The sequence below is a fragment of the Styela clava genome, chromosome 7, assembly GCF_964204865.1.
Source record: "Styela clava chromosome 7, kaStyClav1.hap1.2, whole genome shotgun sequence".
Taxonomy (NCBI): domain Eukaryota; kingdom Metazoa; phylum Chordata; class Ascidiacea; order Stolidobranchia; family Styelidae; genus Styela; species Styela clava.
Window position 1 is genome coordinate 3,219,565 of NC_135256.1, and position 21,836 is coordinate 3,241,400.

Sequence of the window (21,836 nt, forward strand, 5' to 3'; positions counted from 1 at the left end):
TTAGTTACCTCCATATTGGTACACACACTTCATGTACCCCACAAATCTTTAAAATACCACGTCATTGTGACGTATGTTCACATACACTTCTGTTCATACACTTCTGGAGCGCCGCAATCTGTACATATGTCAAATTTAATCCGCTTATCATAAACAGAGAATATGACAACCCTCTCATCTTAACCTTTAATTGCCTTTAGTATCAAAATTATTTGATAATTATTTAAAAAAAAGTGTTTACAAGACTCAATGTCATAAAAATTGAAATTTTAATTCAAATACGTTATAATTAATACCAGTATTAAAGAGTTAATAGATTAGCGGCTCTTCAGATGATTAATTCTGACGGTTTGAACTTTGTTAACATGAAAATTTTATGTGAATTCCTATTATAATATGATAGGATTTACATATTTAACCCGGGGGAGAGGAAAGGCAAAAAGGCGGCTTAATCATATAGAAAACCACGGCCTCTCGTCCGGATGCCAGTCCTTGTCGGGTATGAGGTTAGTTAGCTATTTATTTATTTCAGATGCAGGGACTTAATAGTGAAGCAGGCCGCAGCAGGTCTTGTATCTGAATATTTTTATCGGTATTGAAATCTGGAAAAGCTGACTACTTCCGCGTTAATCAACCTATCAAACACTGATGTCCTTGGCCTACTTCCCGAATACAGATTGATCTATTGATGTTTAGGCATTCAAGCGTGGCGACCTTTAACCTTAAACAGATAACTAGTAGCAGTCTCTTGAAATGAAACCATGATTCAAATTTACACTCAATCCGGGCCCACCAGGTATCAAATTATCCAATTTGACCACAAAATAACCATTATTAACTGCGCAGCTCCTGTTTCCTGCCTTCTCGCATTCTTGGAAGGTCATGGGAAAGTACGTAATTCCGTCTTGACATAATTAGGCTTTAGCTTGTAGCGTAATAAGACTGTGCGATGTATGAAAATTTAACTCTCGACAAAAAATTGTCCAAAGCGTAAAAAACATGGGGGGAATTACAAATATTTAAATTTCGAGGGCTTTCACTCAAACGGATGAAATTCGGAACAGTTGTTTTGAGAAAATAAGTGAAACGAATTTTTTTCATTTTTAAACTTCTGTAACTTTTTATTGGAAGAAACAGTTTGTTGCTTATGACTTTAAAAAACTATGGCTATATAACATATAAACACACCTATTTCTTCGTAATTTTTTTTAAACATAAATCTTCCCAAAATTCCAACATTTTTGTCCTTTTATCTTTTCCCCCCAGCAAATTTCTTTTATAAATAAGATTCACAGTAATGACAAAGTGAAAATTAAATTCAAAGGCGTTGAAATGGAACACCTTTCGTAATTAACTTGACAAACGCGAAGTGGTGTTTACAAAACCGGCTTCCCACGCTTTACCCTTTGATAATTATACCTGTATTTCCTGTTTAACTTCCCATTTATGGTGGCTGAAAATTTACATTTGGATACGGATATAAATTGAAATTTTTTTGGTTCTAAATGTGAAAAATGGATACTGCCAAGTAATTGGCTAGAATATTTTTACAAAGCCCCTGTAACTAATGCAAAATAAAAGTTTTGACAAAAACACTCCCGCCACACTCCCAAGAAAAATTAGCTCCCAAGAAAAATTAGTAATTATCTAGTTAGAGTTCGAAATAATTAAAAAATTTAAATTTCAACGTAATGATTTTAATACCTCTCTTATGGCTAACGATTTCACTAGTGCGAGTTTGAAAGTTCTGTTAAAATAAACGTTCCGTAGAAGTTATGGTTTTGTATCAGTGATTTAATTATGCGTCCATAAACGCACTACATTTGATTTAGTTCCGTATGTTAGTATAAAGGTTCAGTCGAGAAAATTTACAAGTTTATTTTTTAGAAAATTTGGATCGTTAAAAAAATGGTTGGGAACCAAAGCTCTGGGACACCCTTTAATCAATATATAATAATATTATTATAAACAAATATCTGTCTGGACAGTGATAATAGGAGCGTATAATAAGACTATATGACACACCGACCAGACGCGTCTATTTATAATTTGAAAATTAAACATAATGGTCCATTTCGTCTGAATGAATTTCAGTCATCAAAGAAAAATAAACCATTCTTAATATATGATGAGTGTGACATTATTGTGATTTGCATTTTCGCTCTGAACAAGGTATAGAACAAACGTCAGTGCGCAACTGTCACTCTATCTTTTACATTGTTTGCATATTTAATACTATGTGCATAAACAGGGGCATCAAGAGTTTTCAAGAATAGGTGGGTTCAAAATTTGTAATTGCCAAGTTAGACCATAAGAGCTATCGAGAAAACGTGGATTTGGAGAGTCTTGGGGGAATAAAATGCGTTTTAGCTATGAATAATTGCTATGTTTGATACAGCTATTTCTAACATTTCAAAAAAGGGTTCCGACTCTCACTTCTCTCCCCGCACATTGCATTATATTAATACCAGATGAGCATTCCCAGAACGGAAAGATTTTATATTAATAAAAAATTAGAGCCGTTTATATGTTATGCATGGTACGTAAGCCAGATTAACTAAAATGTATAAAAATTGTTCTGAAAAGTTTACAATTTTTTTCCAAGTCTACAATTTAGAAAAAAGATATATATACAAATTTTGTGCCCGATAATCACTGATATTGATTGTTATATCCTCCTCAATACCCTAAATTTTGGAAAAGTACGAGTTACAGCAAACTCCACTTTAGAAAGCACAAAATCTTGAGGTTAAAATCCTTACCAAATGCATTTGACTTTAAAAAAAAAACACGAATTATTTTATTTTATATCTAATTAGTCTGCTTACCTGAGCTGATAAAAAAATCAGTAAATTAAACTAAGTTAATGAGTAACTAGTATACATCGTGCATTTTGGAAATGGAACACAATCTTATTGCTAACATTATCAGAAATAGCCATCGGAAATGCCTTAAATATAACATATCTGTAGTAGGGGAATCATATTACAAAAATTGGAAAACGTTCATCGAATAACCGTTATTTTTTGCTTATTTTACTTGCTCTTTTTAATAGTATTTCTTACCTATTTCTCAAGGGAATAGGAGTTTGATTTTTATTAAATTAGCGATTATTTGAATTCATTCTGAGTTTTTTAAATAAACATTAATTGGGTTTTTATTGAATTAACTCTTCTGATTTTGAATTTCACAAATAACAGAAAGACTGAAATAAAAATGTAGGAAAGTGTATATATATAAATTTTGGCTCTCCAAAATTATGTGTACCAATATGGAGGTAACAGGTAACTAATTTTGTTTGCCTTCTTCACATCAAGTTGTATAAAGGGACTGAATGAAATCAATGGGCAGGGGGTATATTCACTTGGCGGGGCTCCCGGAGTATGCGAACCAAGATGGCGGACATCGGAGTGTAATATGTGTACTAGGATAGGGTTAGGCCATAATTTTAGGTATAAATACTACGGGAGGCTCTTGGCTAGTCTTCGAACTGATAATAGGACTAAAATAAGGAAAATTGGAAAAAAATTATCGCCTAACCTAACATGTTAGCTGTCACCCATGTTACGTTCCGATGTCCGCCACCTTGGTTCGCATACTTCGGGAGCACCCACTTGGCCAACACAGAAATTCCGAACTCGAAATAGAACAAAAATAAGAAAAATAGGAATAAAATTATGGCATAACCCTAACCTGGTACACATACTACGAGAGTACCCAATTTTTTCTGTATTAAACATATCAATTCTTTGCAACTTGAAACGCTTTTTATACCTTTAAAACTCTTGAGAACCCGCGTTTTCCGGCGTTAGCTGTTATGGTCCAACTTGGTAAATTGAAATTTCTGAATTTTATTTTGAAATAATTTTATTAGGTCGAACCGCTTGAGCAAAATGTATGGCTGGTCTAGTGAATCTAACGTTCGACTTCGCAGGCTTATAAAATTTTGTATAATTATATACAGTATCTTGCTTTGCATATCGTATGTTTTTGCTCCGTCAAAACATCATCAGACGTAAGCTAATTTGTAAACAAACGTTTCCCTGGCGAGTACAAACCGTTTCGTTGTTTCGATGAAGCGTTTGAAACACATGTAATTTTGGTGCGTCCGGATTTAGGACTAATCCTGTTATTTACGCCTTAAATTTAGGTCGGTTTTGCGGGCGTCCAAGATGCCTAAACTCTATTGAACTTATTCTTTTTACGCCGCCGATTCACGTCTTTCTCCTTGAAAAGGAACTGCACAAGCATGCAGTGATATCCGACAATATATGGGACATGGGCAAAGAAAAGTAGTGAAAGTATAACAATAACATAATTTAATATCGTTCAATTTATTTACGCCCTGGATGAGATGGTTAACGTGGGTTTGGGAATTTTAACATAATATCCGTGTTCTTCACGGAAAAGCAGATATTAGCGCTTACTTACAATGGGAGCGTACGGATCCTTCCACACAAATATACAAACTAGGGATCTGTATCGTTACGTGTAACTCCGATTGATAATACATTAAAAGGAACAGGCCCAAATTATCGCGGGGCTTCCAAACTCAGTCATAAATCGGGAACCACTGTACAATAGTATTCATTGCTGTATTGTATCTTTATCTTTTACGGGATAGCGTTATTCCAATGAGAGAATATGAACCCGCCGATATAAATGAACAAAGAAAGGAGCGCGATAATATCGAATTGAACATAATAACAAAATAAAACAAGCCAAAATTTGTGCGGGCTTTCTAACTTAGTCATATTCTTTTGAAATTCGTAACATCTGCACTTGTATTGTTATTTCCGTGGGTATGAATTACTTCAAGTGGTTTTGTTAGCCTACTTTATGTTGTAGTGTTATTAACACAGATTACCACACAACAAAATATTTGTGTTAAGTATTAAAGTGGAACCGTGAAAAATTATTCAAGTGTACTTGTATGTATGACGATTTTTTACGGCGGACACCACTTAGTATATGTTTTCTTAAAAAAAACTAAGCAAAAATTGTTTTCCCTTTTTATGAGATGTTTTTTCAATTTTACTCAGAACAAGGCTCTTGACAGCAGCAATTATACATAAATAGTTATTATTTGTTGTTGGAATATTTATGGTGCAGTATAAGTATAACCAATACCCCATGTTATTTGACTAAAGCCCGATCAGAAAAGAACTATCGGGCTACCCCAAAGACAGTAAGTAAGACCCCCCCCCCCCCCCCCCCTAAAAAAAAAAGCGTCACTTCGTTCATTTGGAGTAATTATAAATCCTTGGCAGCAGCTGATAATAAAACTCTTCCATATAAATATTTCCCATATCAGCATATTGTTAAAACAGCTGGTAAGCACAAACATTTCAGGCATATTATTCGGATTTTACACTTCCAATTCATCCATTCGCTTTTTGAATAACTACGGGCCATACAAGGAAGCCTTAAAACTCAATACTAAATAACTATTTTCATAATAAACCATGATTGGCCAATAAAGAGATTTCACGCTGGCTGAAGAGATATACGCCGACCTTTTGCTCAGCGGGGGTGAGATATTTGTGCTATATAAAGCGCAAATTTAGAACTAAAACAGCAGGTTGCCTTTTCAATAAACCAGGCTGCCATATTGTGCTCCAATATTGATATGACGTACTTTGGATCGTAAAAAATTTGATTAAAGTCTCTATGCCTATGTGATATTTACTGCCATACGATGTTCCGCTATAATTCTATGTGACTTTAACAGCACTTGACGTTTCAGTGGTCGTCGGTATCTTTATATCTGAGTGAGTGCACCATCGGGTAATTCCAAACGGTCACAGTACACTACGCACTATGCCATTCAAGAATTCTGTTGCACACTGGCACATTGTTGTGAACCGCTTGTCGGGGGAAGTCTGATTTGGCGATTGCGCCCAAAAGATACGACCAAAAATTACACATTTTATCACCAATCACACGTTCTGATTTTGGCGTTTAAACGGACCTCCTGAAGTATGCGCACCAAGATGGCGCACAACCTGAACTCAAGTTAGGTCTACCAGGTTGGGGTTCAGGTTGTGCGACATCTTGGTGCGCATACTTCAGGAGTACCGTTTAAACGGTGACCGTAAATTTGAACCCATGTACATTTGAACCCATGCGTATATCCACGGGTTCAATCTATATGCGGGTGCTAAAACCCATGGGTTAGGGTTAGTATGGGTTTAACTATCCGTGAAACAAAAAAAAATCCATAGGTGCAATTGCATACAGGTGCAATTGTCATGGGTTCAAATGTACGTGGGTTCAAATGTAATGGAACCGTTTAAACGACTATTTCCGGGTACTAAGGTAACCGAAAAAATTAGAATTCAGATCATTTGGAACGTATTCTAGAGAGAACATAACTTCTGTGCAAAACGTCCTAGGTTACTGTAACGTCATACACAATCTTACACAAACAGAATTTTAAGTGTTAAATAAATTATCGTCATATTTGTAGAATTAATTAAGGATTTATGGGTTCTATTTTTATGAGTCAACAAGTGAAGACGGCTTTTCGTCTTCAAATTGAAATCCCTCCTACGTCCTCAAATTCCGTTATTAATCACCGAATAAATCAAAACGTTCACTTCACCTGCGCGGCTCAACCACAAAAATATAAATAAAAAGTGATTCATAGAATTTTGTGCCAAAAACTTTAGAAATTCACCAGACCGAGGAAGCAATTTTTAACGCCGGAAATGCGGAAACATTTGTCATATCACACCCTGTTATTAGTTGTTATTAACTGAAGTTGAAAGACATAAAATGAAATGGTTTGATTTATGTAAACTTGGGTAACGTTTTTGGAAGTTTTCTCTTTAATTTAGTTTTGACAAACACACATATAAACCACTATAATATATGAGAATGGATTTGGATTTTTTTCAGTTCAGATTGCCCATCGATATTTTATGCAAAGCTTACGCCTTGTTAGTTTGTGTAATGAAGCATATCTGGGCAGAATAATAATGAAACAGTTGGATATATGAAAACTTGGGTTCGTATGTCTTATTCAGATGTAGCCACATACCGATACCTCAAAAACAGGAGTAAGCAACAGACGGCCCGCGGGCCACAACCCGGTCCGCCAAGCCATTTAGTGTGACACTCAAAATTTTTACCCATCAAGCAGAATATCCTAATACGATATGTTTCAGTGGGCGCTCACATTGGTCTTGTCTCTGCGTTAAAACTTTTGCCGTATTGCCGTGTGCCGGGTTTTTCTATGACGTAACGAAGGATATTAATTGTTCAACCCGCCTTCCCAAATTTATTTTATACTTTAAACCGCTCAAAAGCAACAATCAGTTTTCTTTGTTACATTTTCACTGTTCATTTCCATTAGAGGAATAGTAGATGTAATGAAACGTGTTCCCTACGGAATTGAAGCCATTTTCAATCAATTGTACTATCAGATAACAAAGTTACAAAACGTTTTTACCTACCTTGCTTATCCATTATTAATTTCTACACGGAATAAAATAGTGTTCAATAATAGACATTAAAAGATTCGAATAAATTATTAAATCCCACATGAAAATAATCGAAGATAAATGGAACACACCTTTAGCGATTTTATTTCAAATATAATCATCAAATAGGCCTGGTTTGTAGATGATTCGGTGTAATTTATCGCTGGCCACGCATAAAAAGCGATTGGTCAAAATTAAATGTTAAAGGAAGGGGCTCAACAAATGTTTTCAGTCAGTAATTAAATCTGATGCTCTCTCATGTAAACGCGATTTGATTATCCTGTCGAAATGGGACATGGGAAGCAAATAAGGTTGAATTAGGGCTTCTGTGGTTCGAAATCCAGATGTGATCTGGTCTTGGGTTGCCAGCAGTTCAGGATTTATGTTTTTGTTTTGCCACGATAAACCCATAGGTCATAGGACATTGGTTTTATGGTCCATGCCCCCTTTTCAAAGATCTTGTAAACTCCCTTGCTCTCAAATAAAAATACGTAATTTTGTTTTTGCTAATGGATTTTCATCATTTATTTTATGCTCCATAAGAAGTCAAAAAGAAAGCAAAAATATATATAAATGTATTACAGTCAAAAAAATTGAACAAATCAGAGTAAATTTACTTTGAATTAATGAAAGCATCGAAAATGATACCTAAGGAGGGACTTGACTTTGATAGAAAAACCATTTAAAAATAGGTCCCAGTATAACTCTCGTAAGTGTCTTTGAAATTGGTTATATTTACAAAAATGTCGCACAACCTGTACAAAACAGTGTATAAATGACCGTTGCCAGAAACATCAATTTCCATGGCCGTGCAGAATAATTAATTCAGCCTTCGTACCAGAGGCAACTGTATCAGCTAACCCAAGGTTTAATCCCAGAGTTTATGAATTATAGATGAGTCGTTATTATGTGATGTCATCACGTGCCAGTCTTAATATTAATTCAGTTCTTGATCGAAAACTCTCCAGTGGTTTTGGATTTCGTTTATAAGTAGTTTTCTCCGTGTCGATCGATAAGGTGGATCTTACTATTTCTCAGATTATTTTCAGTCTCACAAGTTGTACCCGCGCCCTTGGAGGATGAGAAAATACTGATACAAAATAAAAAATATTTGTTAAAGCAATAAAACCAAATTTTATTTTTTTTTGTATAATTTCTGACGTGACCGCGTCCTTTTTTACGATTTATATAGTATTAAGAATCGCAAGTTCTACCCGCGCTCTTGGAGGGGCGCTTTGCATTATTGTCGGGGGCTTTGCACAAAAGATCCTAATTCCCTGCAAACATGCAGTCTTGTAATGCAATGCAAAAAATTCCCAGTCTTCTGAATAAAATTTAAATTAACCCCATTATGACGCCACTTATAAACTAGGTCAACTTGTCATTAGCATGTAAATTATCTGTTTACGCAACTCGTTACGTTTTGAAAATTGTTTTGTGACGAAACAATGTAAGTACTAGTAGACGATGACAGATTATTTTACTGGGAATTATCAACGTGTCAGCGTTGCGAGTAACGCGATTCTGTAGTTAGTCCAATATGGAGGTAACTAATTTTGTTCGCCTACTTCACATCAAGTTGTGTAATAAGACTGAAACCTATGGTCAGGGGTATATTCACTTGGCTAACACATACAGTCCCCGAACTCGTAATAGAACTAAAATAGGAAAATCGGAATAAAATTATGGCCTAACCCTAACCTGGTACACACACTACGAGAGTACCGTTCCTGTAATTACGCGTGTTTCAGCACAGTGAAAAAAACTACTGATTACTTGAATTGATGATGGCGAGACATATCACCCTCTCAGCGCCTGAACCAACTTTTGAGTAGCAATTGAATGTCTGTTTCCCATGGTTTATTCGATTATTCATCCCATTTAGTCATAATATCAAGTGCTTGGAATATTGATTAATTTAGGGGTTATTTTAAACACTTTTATTCGTTTGTTTTGAGCGCATTTTTGGAAATAAAACACAAATACATATGCATTTCTGTGACGTTTTGTCTAAGAAAGGCCAGACTTCTTTAGACAGGCTTATTCGAACTTTGATTCAAGAGTCTAGCTACATGCGAACACAAATATATTTCTGTAAAGTTTCGAAAAAATTCAAAGATTATATAGTTAGTGGCAATATCCCAATTTATAGTCTTTTTAATACTTTTATACTTTATTAAGAAGAGAGAAGTGAGGCATTATAATAAACCCTGTAAAAAACGTATAGAAAAAAGGCTATGTAACAAAAACTACAAATATTTGGCGCGCAATTTAGATTTTTTTAATTCTACAATTGTGATGAATCAATGTGCTTTGTGATTTTTCCCGCCGTTTTCAAGTACCATTGTTTTGTAATACATAATATTGTCACGTCAGCACGTACTTATATAATACGTCATAATACTTGAAAATTTTAAAATTGAAATGTTGAAATTCATCGTTATTGGTAACTTGCTAACATTAAAAATATTTAGGACGTATTTCTAATGACTGAAAATGAAGCGATGATTCCCGCCTTTTTAGGACTAATAAATTCCTTCTCGATTGCTTGTTCTGTGACTTGCTATGAGGCGTAGTATAGTGCCACCCGAATCAAAATACAGGATGGCCGCTAGAAAGCATAAAATTTGAAAGTCACATGAGATCACGAATTAAAATGTGTGCTTACTCGTTGTTGAAACCTTTTCATGTTCTATTTGATTTCTGTAATAATTGTGTAATACAACATATGCCTTTAAAAAACCTATTGTAAACTGTAAAAGTTATTTTTTGTAAAAATAAGTATCCGTTTGATGAATTTTCCGTTTTTAATTTGGACCAAATACATATATCGCAATTTGCTGTTTCGTATTTAGCTGTTTTGTATTTAGCAACCAACCGTAGTGTGTGTACCACCAGGTTAGAGTTAGGCCATAATGTTATTACGGTTTTTCTTATTTTGGTTATATTACGACTTCGGGTACTGTTTGTGTTAGTCAAGTGAATATACCCCCTTTCCATAGGTTTCAGTCCCTTTATACAACTTGATTAAAAGTAGGCGAACAAAATGAATTACTTCCATATTGGTACATACACTTCTGGAACGCCATCAAGACATTACTGTCATTATTAAACAAAACAGTCTTTGTTTTGACTACAAATATATTAGCCTTAAAATAACTTCAAACTCAGAGCGGTTCACGATTTTTATTACATTTATAATGATAGACGACTATTCGATTGCGTTACCGTCTATTATTAAATGTCAGAGGTCCCATAAAGATTTTTCATTAATTAAATTTAAGGATTTCGCAGTGTGCGACTTCACAGTCAATGTTTAGGTATGTATCTATTTATTTTAATGATTTTGTTAAGTAGAAATATATATATTTCAGTCTTACTACAGTGTAGAAAATTTCGTCTAAATTATATAAAAGATAACAAATTGTTTGTGGCTTTTATACAGTACCACAATAGAGAAAATTCTTCCTGATGAATTCGAATTTTAAAAGCAACAAAATTTCTTGTGACGGCGGCTTACACAGTACTAACAATAATAGAAATACAGGGTGATATCTCAAAAAAGATCTCATAAATTTTATAATCAATTTTACAAAATTGAAGAAAATTTATTGAACACCTGAATGTCTGTTTGTGTATGATTGTATCCGAAAGTTTTTGTAATCTTGGATGCTTTGCACAAAAGTTATGTTCTATCTAGAAAATGTTTCAAATGACTTGAACTCCGTTTTTTATGGAATCACTCTGTACAAAACAAATCAAATTATTCGGTATTGAATTTGATTCTACAATATTCTGTAAAACATGAATACCAATAAATCTTTCCTCGTTAAATATATGTCAACGAGAGTGGCCGCACACAGAGATGCGGTCATAAATTTACGGAGTAAATTATGAGGCGTGGAATCGGCTGCATTCCCAGGCTCCATATTGTAGCCATGGCGCAACCTGAGAGACAGAAATAAATTTTTGTGGGGGCCGTGTGGCGCAATTTTGATATGCGTTGAATTGTAATGGATGTCTTGTGAAATTTAAATATTTTATCAGATTTTGATAGTTTTGTTTAATAAAAAAAAAATCTTTGTTGTCTCTGGTATCAATGAAAATCAAAAACGGGTTGCGGTGTTATTCCTTTACCACTTTTTCTGGTCTGGCTTTTCTGATTCGTTTATTTTAAGCTAAAAAAAATATTGCGAAAAAATATTGCACACGAATCCATGCTAATTTATTTCATTTAATAAGTAATTACGCTGATGAACATTGCTCTGAGCGAAAGTTTGAAAACGTTTTCTAGTATAGTGAAAAGAAGGATTAAGTTAAGATAGAAGACCATAACTTAACCAAATTCATCCCACAAGAATAGATTAACATTTGGGAATCCAAATTCACACCCAATAAAATTATTAACGCGATCAATATTGTTAATCATTATACCTAACCACACAAGATATTCGAAGTAAGGTGTGTGTACACAGTTATGATTTGCTGTGAAAACCACTCAACTGTCCGGGATATGACCACGTCTTGCAATAAGTGTATTACTAGAACAGACCAGTTATAACCGGATCACACCAGTTCTGTCCTGATTTGAAGCCCATGATTAAATGAAATAAACTTAGTAATATTTTTCAATATTTGGTCAGTACTTACTATGTAAAAATATTAGTATTGTAGCCATGATATACCACCAAGGGTGTAGACAGAAATTTTCGAAGGGGGGTCTTGAAGTCTTGAAGATCTAAAGAGCATTTCCGGGTACGGAAAAATGCGTTGTATGATGCAGAAAAATGCATTTTTTTACATTTATAAAAAAAGGGAAGGGGAAGCCGACTACGGATTATGATTCCCATTTCTATTGACTAATTTTATCGTGAAAATTCGGGGAAATATTACTGTATTTTTGACAGTGTGAACAAATTATTTGCGTTAGGATACTAACGGCTACTTGACACATTATCTAATGTGTGCTAATGTTTGATAAATTGGAATAGTGCATGACAAATTTGAATCATTATCATAAGTTTTGTGGTGGATTGTCAGGTTTTATTGAGGCAAAGTAAATTTGATTTGAAGTAGTTTAGTGGACATTCTGTCGCTATTATTACTCTGCGGTTGAAAAAGCGCGAATTTGGATGACTAAATGTTTTTCAGTGTTATATGACCTAAGAGAGTAATGATGAAATGTATGAATACGAATGTCATATTGAAGTATTCCCATAGAAAATAAAACAGCAAAATTCTTTTCGATGGAATGTCGGTCACATATAGAACTAAACAAAATTAAAAAATGAAAAATAATAGCCTTTTTCAATTTCCAATATTTGAGAATTTGCTTGAAGTAAGCGCTTTTTCACAACAACAACAATTTAGAAAAACGATCAGTAGGTGCACTTCGCGTCCAATAGTAAAGAATCTGTAATTATAAGTGATTCAAGTCTTGCTACACACTAACACAAATATATTTCTGTAACATTTCTTCTGGCCGAGGTCTCATCTTTCAGACGATCATATTACCACTATATTGCTTATACGCATGCAATCGCTTTTCTTGTCCTAGTTGAATATGTTTGTCTCCCAGATCGACCAGAGCAAAATCATATAAGAAGGATGAATAGTTGTCTCGATTTTTTAATTCAAGTTCTGACATAAATAAAAAAAACGAATTTTGATATCTCAAATTTTCTCTTGTGTGACGTTACTGTTAGTCACTGCTCATATCATATGACCACGTACTAAACGAGTTAGAGTTGAGTTACAAAGCCCGCGGATATTTAGTATGAAGCGTATTTTAACACATTCTTTCCGAAAAAGGCCATGTACGAGTTGCCATAAAAATAGAACAGTTCGATGTAGGTTAATGGACCTAATCGACGTATGATTAGCCTTCCCCGAAAAAGGCCATTGGATTGTCATGTAGATAGTTTCGTAGATACGAAAAATTGCTATGTATGTTGAAGAAATATGCTTTTTTTACATTTTCCAAGCTGGGGTTCCCCCCCTTTCTGGTTACGCTGCTGCACGTAAATAGGCGTCGTAACTCTGGTGAATTTTTTTTTTTTTATAGCTTAAACGGATAGACATATAGGGTGCTCATAAAGTCTTAAAATTCTTTAAAATCGAAAAGATAATTTATCGATGCCATATATTGTTTTGGCCCTCACAGATGTATTAAATGAAGTAAAAATACTTAAACAATTACTGATTATAAAACAACAAACCTGGTTAAGATATATTGAAAACAGACTTTAAAACAATATTAAAACCGTAAATGGATTTTATGGATATCCTGTGTAGCTATAGACCGATTTAGGTGTGATATCTCCTTACCTCTGTTTAGAAACGACCTGTATTAGTCACGGCTTACGCCTCTCCTTATGATGTCACGATGAATATTAATATCGAAAATCAGTTCATATTTCGGAGAAAATCATGTCTGAAAATTACGCCAGCAGCGTTGAGTGTTAATAAAGTACACATCATCGCAAATCAGTGAATAAGGAGCGTGTCAGAAATTTTAAAATTTCTATTTGCCAAGTTAGACCGTAACAGCTAACAGGTCCGGAGACTCTTGAGCAGATATGGGCGAAGTACAACCCGTGGGCCAAATCCGACCCGTAAGGTAATTCAATCTGGCCCGCATGATGCTGCCACAACCAAACCGAAACTAAATTTTGATGTTTTAGCTAAAATAGCTCAAGGAATTTGTTGAGATTGCGGTTAGATTTAGTTTTCGCACGGGTCTATTTTTTCCAACATTGCTTTGTAACATTGTAAATATCATTTATAAATAGTAACTTTTTACGTCACACTTACATGGCCCGCCAGACTATTTGGGCCAAATTTTTGGCCCCTGGCTCAGAAACCTTGCCCACCTCTGGTCTTGAGAATCTAAAATGCGTTTCGAGCTATGTATGATACAGATAAATGCTTTTTTTCACATTTCAAATAATAAGTCCCCCTTTCCCGAGACCTCCTGCAGCCCCTGCAGTGGATGCAGCAAAAGCAAAATTATTTCACTTATAAATGCATAAACTAAAAAAGTCTATTGCATATTTCAACTAAGATTCACCCATGTTTGTAGCAAGTAAATAACTTGAAATTATCCTTCAGTTGGTTCAGTTTTGATATGGGTCGTTAAAAATGTTCACTCCTATATATTCTCCTCTATTTTTAGAAGCAATGTTGAACCAAAATATTTGTATGGGAACACTCAATTTTAGCCGAATGTACTCATTTCTGGGTCAAGTGTCATAATTCAAAGTTGATGTTTCATATTTTCTCGTATTTGAAATTAATGGACCGTTTTATTAGATTTAAACATCGGTGCTGTATTTCATAATAGGTAGTTTGTTTACAATTTCTTATGAAGTGTTTTCCAACTTTACTGCAAAAGGGGCTCTGTGCGATCACTAATTGAAGTAAAAAATAAAAACATTGCCTGGGATACAATAACACCGCACCCAAGGTGTAGTAGTAAAAATACCTAAAGAATATTAACAAGAGAGTGATTCTTAAATATGTGGACACGAAAGGTAATACGAAAAAGGTAGTACGGGTATCCAATCTTCCATAGTACCGGTACGGTACCGTGGTCTTCTCGATTTCGACTGATCGCCAGGACGCAACGATCACGAACGCGGAACCGCTACTAGGTGCGCAATTTTTAATTTTTATGACATTAACACAAACAAAAAACGAATCCATGGCGTCCACAAGAATTTTAAAAATTAAATGAAATAACAGTCTGCTGGAGAAAACGACAATCTTTAACCACTAAAACAAATTAGTATAATAGTTGAACAAAAAGCGATTTTTCACATGAAGAAGAAATCTAACAATAACAACAACCTAACACCAAAATAGATCCATTTTGTGTCCAATGATACTAAAGCAAATGCAAAGCAAAATTCCTCTCCTCTCCCAGCTGTGAAACGTGGGACTATATCATGCAGTTCCCATACTTTTCTTTCGTGCGGCGCCAAATTTATCAGGAAAAAAAGCATGGCGCACTCACACGAAAATCTGCTGCTTACAAATGAAACTCAATTTTGGGACCTCCGGAAGTATGCGCACCAAGATGGCGCGCAACCTGAACTTAGTATGTGTGTACCGGTTAGGATTCAGGTTGTGCGACATCTTGGTGCGCATACTTCTAGAGCACCCAATTTTGTGCTCGTTATGTGTACTTTTTGCTTTAAAGTTTATGGACATGTAGACCTAAGAAATAAAAATAAAAGGTCAATTCTTCTGTATATACGCAGCACATTTAAAATAGGAAATAATAAAACATTTATAATAAATACAATATGTAAAATATTCAATCATATTTTAGTAATGATCAACACAATTCTGTTAATTTTTGCAGCGCACTTAGCATAAATTGGGAACCGTTGAACTATACCATGCAGAATAGCTTGGCTACCCTGTTTCACCTATTTGACTAGTTGAGTGTTGCCATATTAAACGCTAAATTCCAGGCGACAAAAGGCCTATTCACAAAATTAAGCGAGCGAAACTTAAATATTTTTTACTAATTTCGGTATTTTTTATTTCGTCTGGTCAGGCTCAGAACGGTTGCAAAATCATTTTCATGTAAATGCGCCATGCGTAATAAGAGATAAAAATTTCTTTGAAATATGAGTCCGAGTTTAAATATGATTTTGGCTACTTTTTTGAAGAAAAAAACATGATGTCATATTTTTTTAAGTTTATTTTTGTTTCGGGTGCGGATTTTCGTTATTTGTATCTCTATGTTCTCGTTTGCAGCCATAATACGCCTATTTTTGGTATACAAATTTTTTTTACCTAATTTTAGAAATTTTTTAAATCGTTGCTATAGGAATTTATCTATAAATTAATTCTTAATCGGTTCAATTAAAATAAGACTTCTTGTCTACAAAAAATTCAATTTTAGAAAAATGTTTTAATCGATTAATAACATACTATTGAAAATAAAGAACAAAATAATCTTCAGTTTTCATTGCCAACTCAGAAATGTATCGCATAGAAAGTTAAATGAATAGGAAATTTTCTCTAATTTAGCCTTTCCCCTAATCTATTCTGAACTGCCTGTAGGTATGGCGTACTTTCAAACACGGTACCGATAACAGTTACCGTAACCAGTACCATTGACGACACCTTGGGGCCATATAATTGCGCGTTAGCTCTCCTTGTTTCACCACATTTTTGTCGAGTCTTTATTCGTCTGTGGGTATGGCGTTCTTTCAAATATGGTACCGATAACCGTAACCAGTAACCAGTACCATTCACGGTACTATGTTGTATTATAATTGCGCTTGTTTTTCCATTTTATCAAGTCTCTGATTGTCTATGGCGCTATGTACTATGTGGCATTATAATTGCGCTTTTTTTTTCACTTCACCAAATTTTTGTCGAGTCTTTGTTCGTCAATTTCCACATTTAATTATTTTTCTTGGCATAATTGAACCGTGAGAACTGGTCGATAATTACGACAATTATTACTTTCAGACGTTGCTTTGGGCAAAATTTTTGGGTAATTCATACAAATTTGTGAAAATTATAGTCTGCGATTATTTCAGCGAGTGATTCATGTTATTTTGCGCGAATTCTTACGGTTTGTATTTTTTTTTTCGAACCAGCATAGATCCGATAGCCGAGTGGTTAAAGCGTTGATCTTTACTAAGTTGGCATCGCGAGTTGAAGATCCCGGGTTCGAATCCAATGTCCACCATCTTTTTTTTAAAAACTCAAAATTTTTAAAGGGAGGAGTTTCTGAAATTTTAACCGCAACAGCTATCGGGCCCGGAAAACGAAGAATATCTTATGCTACAGAAAAATGATTTTTATATTTTAAAAATCGGATTGGTCTTCTTTGCTCGAAGCAAGAAAGCGCGCATTCACTCAGAAACATAGCGACTGATCTTTGAGTCAAGTAATAGCAACCACTATATAAGACTATAGCGTTTAATTGTGAGTTTCTGAATCCCGAATAATGCGAAATTTGAACTAGTCCAAGTCTTCAAGATCAAGAAAACAGAGGTAGTAAATCAACATAACTGAAGTCCCTATATGCTTTGTTATGTCTATAAAACATTGACATAAACGACGATGCTCAAAAAGCATTCATAATATGTCAAGGGTAGCGAACCGATAACTAGGTGAAACGCGGATGCTTTCCTAGAAATATTTAATTTACAATATCTGAGGTTAAATATTGAACGTGATTCATTTACACTGAGATGGGATTAGGGGACATAGGGCCGTAGGGGGAAGCGACATGGGTAGCACGTTATAGGCCTATAGGGGGTAGCATATCGAAGCTGTTGAGTTTGCGTTATTAAAATATTTCTCGGTTTATTTATTACGTGTGTTTTTAGTTTTGTGTGACTAATTGCGGTAACGGTGAACCAGCAATGAATGACTGTTCTTTCCCCGACAGTGTGCTCGTCTGGCCATTGCGTGATTTACGCAATAGTACAATCATTTTCTTCTTACTTTATTTCATTCGAATATTTTTGTAGTTAGGTAAAAGGGGCATCATTATGGGTTAAAAAATCGGCACACTCTTGATAAGGTGCAAGTGTTTTAACCATTTTGGTGGCTCAGAATCCCAATGGACCATTCCAAAGGCTCAAAGAAGTCCAATGTTCTAACCGCTGAGGTTTGTTTGGTGGAGCCAAATGCAAAGCGCAATTGTGTTGAACATCCCTTATTAAAAATGTAAAAAAAATCGGTCTATATAAGGCGTTACCTGCATCACAAAACGTTTACCGATCTACATAAATCATTATCTGTCATGCGAATCAAAAAGTTGAAGTTCAAATTCTGGTATTTGCGTGTCCTTGTTGTTTTTCGCGTTAAGTAATTGACTTTCACTCCAACAAAATGTTTGTGCGTGATTTTCAGAGAATATTTGGGCGCTTCAGAAGTGTGTGTCCCAATATGGAGGTAACTAACTGATTTTGTTCGTCTATTTTACATCTATTTGTGTAAAGGGACTAAAATCTATTGGGGGGGGGGGGGGTATATTCACTTGGCTAACACAGAAAGTCCCCGAATTCGTAATAGGACTAAAATAAGGAAAATCGAATTAAAATTATGGCCTAACCCTAACCCGGTACACATACTATAGGAGTACTGAAATTTGTATGCCAAAAGTTTTTTCTAAGAACTTCAGCTATGTGAAAATCACTTCCCCATTGCCTGTTGTTTTTCTGGTCATGTTTACTTGGAGTCTTTAAGTCTTGTCTCAGTCAGGCATTTACTGGCGCCTATTGCACAACCATAATTGGCGCTCCCGTAGTATGTGCACCAAGATGGCGGACACCGGAACGTAGTATGTGTACCAGGTTAGGGTTAGAGCAATATTATCAGGTACAAATACTACGAAAGTTCGTTTTAGCATTGTCTATCAAATTTATTACACCCTGAGTGAAGTGACGGTCATAGGATTTCGGGTCATCGGGTTCACTGTATTCCGCCAAGTAATGGCGTCCAATGTCATCGTCGGTTCAAATCCAATTAAATGTGTGAATCTGTGTTTTGACAACAAATATGGTGGACATCGTTGGACGTCGATGTTGTTTACAAAACACAGTTTATTTCCCAATGAACTGAGAAGACTTGTTCTTGAAGGTGTTAGGTGGACAAAATATGGTCGTCTTGATTTAGGTATAAACCTTAGACAGAACATGGTGGTTTTGGTTAATCAATGAAATTAGAATAAACACGGTGGGCAATAATTGCAGATTGATTTGGACAAAACATCGTTGTTGAAACTTGCTGATTAATTTTGAACAAAGCATTGAGGCTCTTTGCATATTCTTATGACATAACATGATAGCCAGGGAAATTGTCTACAATGTTGTGTGGTATGAATGTTGAATAGAGTGTTAAATGTACCAATTAGTTTAGCAATGAGATTGAAATGATATAGTTATAAACTGAGATACATGTTAAAAGTAAATTTTGCATACAATGTATCGATCAGTATTATGCTATGTCTTTCCTTTTCTTGGGGCACAAATGACATAATACTTTTCGTGTTCCTTATTACGAGATGCTTCTGAGATTCGCAGTATAAAAATCTCTACTTTGGTATACATTTAAACATTTTATTTCTTTTCTACAGCTGTCCTCGTTGACACCAGAACTGCCACATCTGACTTAGGATGGACAACTGCTCAAGATTCAAATGTAAGTTTAATATTATGAGGCTTTATCGATCGTTTTTGGATTTTTTGTACAAAGCTCCCGCTCAAAATAGGAAAATTACTAATTATCCAGTTAGCATTTGGGTTAGAGTCAGGAATTCAGATTGCCTTGAAATTCAAATTTTTAAATCATTCCTTAAACACAAATCTTTTTCTCAAATGTTACATTTTTGCATTTGTGGCGGAATTTGTACTAAAGTTTTTTGACATCTTTGTTGATACCTACTTCATTTGACATTTTCCTCTACTGCCTGGAATGGCAACATAGATAAGCTTAATGTTATAAACACTGGACGATAAAATGACTTATGTATGACAAAGACATTTTCCAGAAAATCCCACAAAATTTTGAAAAATTCCTGAGATTCGTGTTTTCACCACAAAAAGTCATTATTGCTGGGAAATCGTGTATTCTATGCCGCAGACGAGATTCGCTACGCCTATTAATATTTTGAAACATTATCCCACACTAACATGACATTAGTCTGCTTGTAATCTGGGCGTGGTTTGTTATTTTAAAGTGAATGCCGTCATCTGTTTTCATGACAACGCTCATCCACGTCATTCACTCGGAACACGGCTTTGTATAAGAATCTACGTTATGTAAGAAGATACTATTCTCGAAAAAACTCCGACATATTCGGTACACATAGGGCCAGATCGGGTACACATATCGCCATACCTAATACACATTGAGAAAGCTACCATTTTTTAAAAACTGGTATCTTTTCATTTTGACATATTTGGTACACATATCGCCAAACATGGTACACATAGCGCCAGATTGGGTACACATAGCGCCAAACATGGTACACATAGCGCCAGATTGGGTAAACATAGCGCCTGCTTGGGTAAACATAGCGCCATACTTAATACACATTGAGAAAGCTACCATTTTTGAAAAACTGGTATCTTTTCTTTTTGACATATTTGGTACACATAGCGCCAAACATGGTACACATAGCGCCAGATTGGGTACACATAGCACCATACCTAATACACATTGAGAAAGCTACCATTTTTGAAAAACTGGTATCTTTTCATTTTGACATATTTGGTACACATAGCGCCAAACATGGTACACATAGCGCCAGATTGGGTACACATAGCGCCATACCTAATACACATTGAGAAAGCTACCATTTTTGAAAAACTGGTATCTTTTCATTTTGACATATTTGGTACACATAGCGCCAAACATGGTACACATAGCGCCAGATTGGGTACACATAGCGCCATACCTAATACACATTGAGAAAGCTACCATTTTTGAAAAACTGGTATCTTTTCATTTTGACATATTTGGTACACATAGCGCCCAAACATGGTACACATAGCGCCAGATTGGGTACACATAGCGCCAAACATGGTACACATAGCGCCAGATTGGGTACACATAGCACCATACTTGGTTCACAGCGAGAAACTTAGGCCGTCGATTGAGCGTCGTCCCCGTTTGCAAGGTAAAAAAGGCATTTTCTCTGTATCATACATAGCAAACAATTTTTCGTAGCTTGAACGCTTTTTAGACCCTCAAGACTCTTGAAAACCCACGATTTCCGACCCGACCCGATAGCTGTTACAGTCTTACTTGGAAACTAAAAATTTTAGAATCAACCCCATCCCCTCTAGGCAAAATTCCTGGAAATTTTTTATACAGTCGTACTTGGAGCATAGGATTAAAAACGACACATGAAAAAAAATATTAAAACATTTCCAGAGTCCCCCTATTTTACACAGGAAAAATGATTAAATTTCGACACATAAAAAAATAAAAACATTTTGAGAGTTTCCCTTCTACTAAGGAAGAATGAGTAAAATTCAAAATTGTGTCATCGTATTCCTAAAAGCTTGGAGTTCAAATGTCAAGTGCAACAAGAATGTGTATCTCTGTTTACACAATCAACAAAAATGTGCAGTCAAGCACATTTCCAGCAAAATTTCTTTAGTCTCTATTTCAATACTTTTTGCAGTCAAGTGCAATGCTTAATTTATACAGCGCCATGCATGGTATATATTATATCGTATATTGGGTACACATAGCACCATACTTGGTACACATAGAGAAGGATACTTTTATTTGAAAGAACCGTTTCCGCATTGCTTATCCAAATTATTACACACTGTTTCATTGAGAAAAGCCATTTTTCCAAAAACA

The 21,836-nt window shown here is 35.1% G+C and overlaps 1 protein-coding gene across 1 annotated transcript in view; it reads left to right on the plus strand.

Annotated features, from left to right (window-relative positions):
- The window catches only part of LOC120328310 (ephrin type-B receptor 3-like), an 81,026-nt gene that overhangs the window by 12,567 nt on the left and 46,623 nt on the right, over window positions 1-21,836 (plus strand). The window contains exon 2 of the mRNA XM_039394758.2: window positions 19,597-19,661. Coding sequence (XP_039250692.2) covers window positions 19,597-19,661 — 65 coding nt within the window. The remainder of the gene's footprint in view (window positions 1-19,596; window positions 19,662-21,836) is intronic.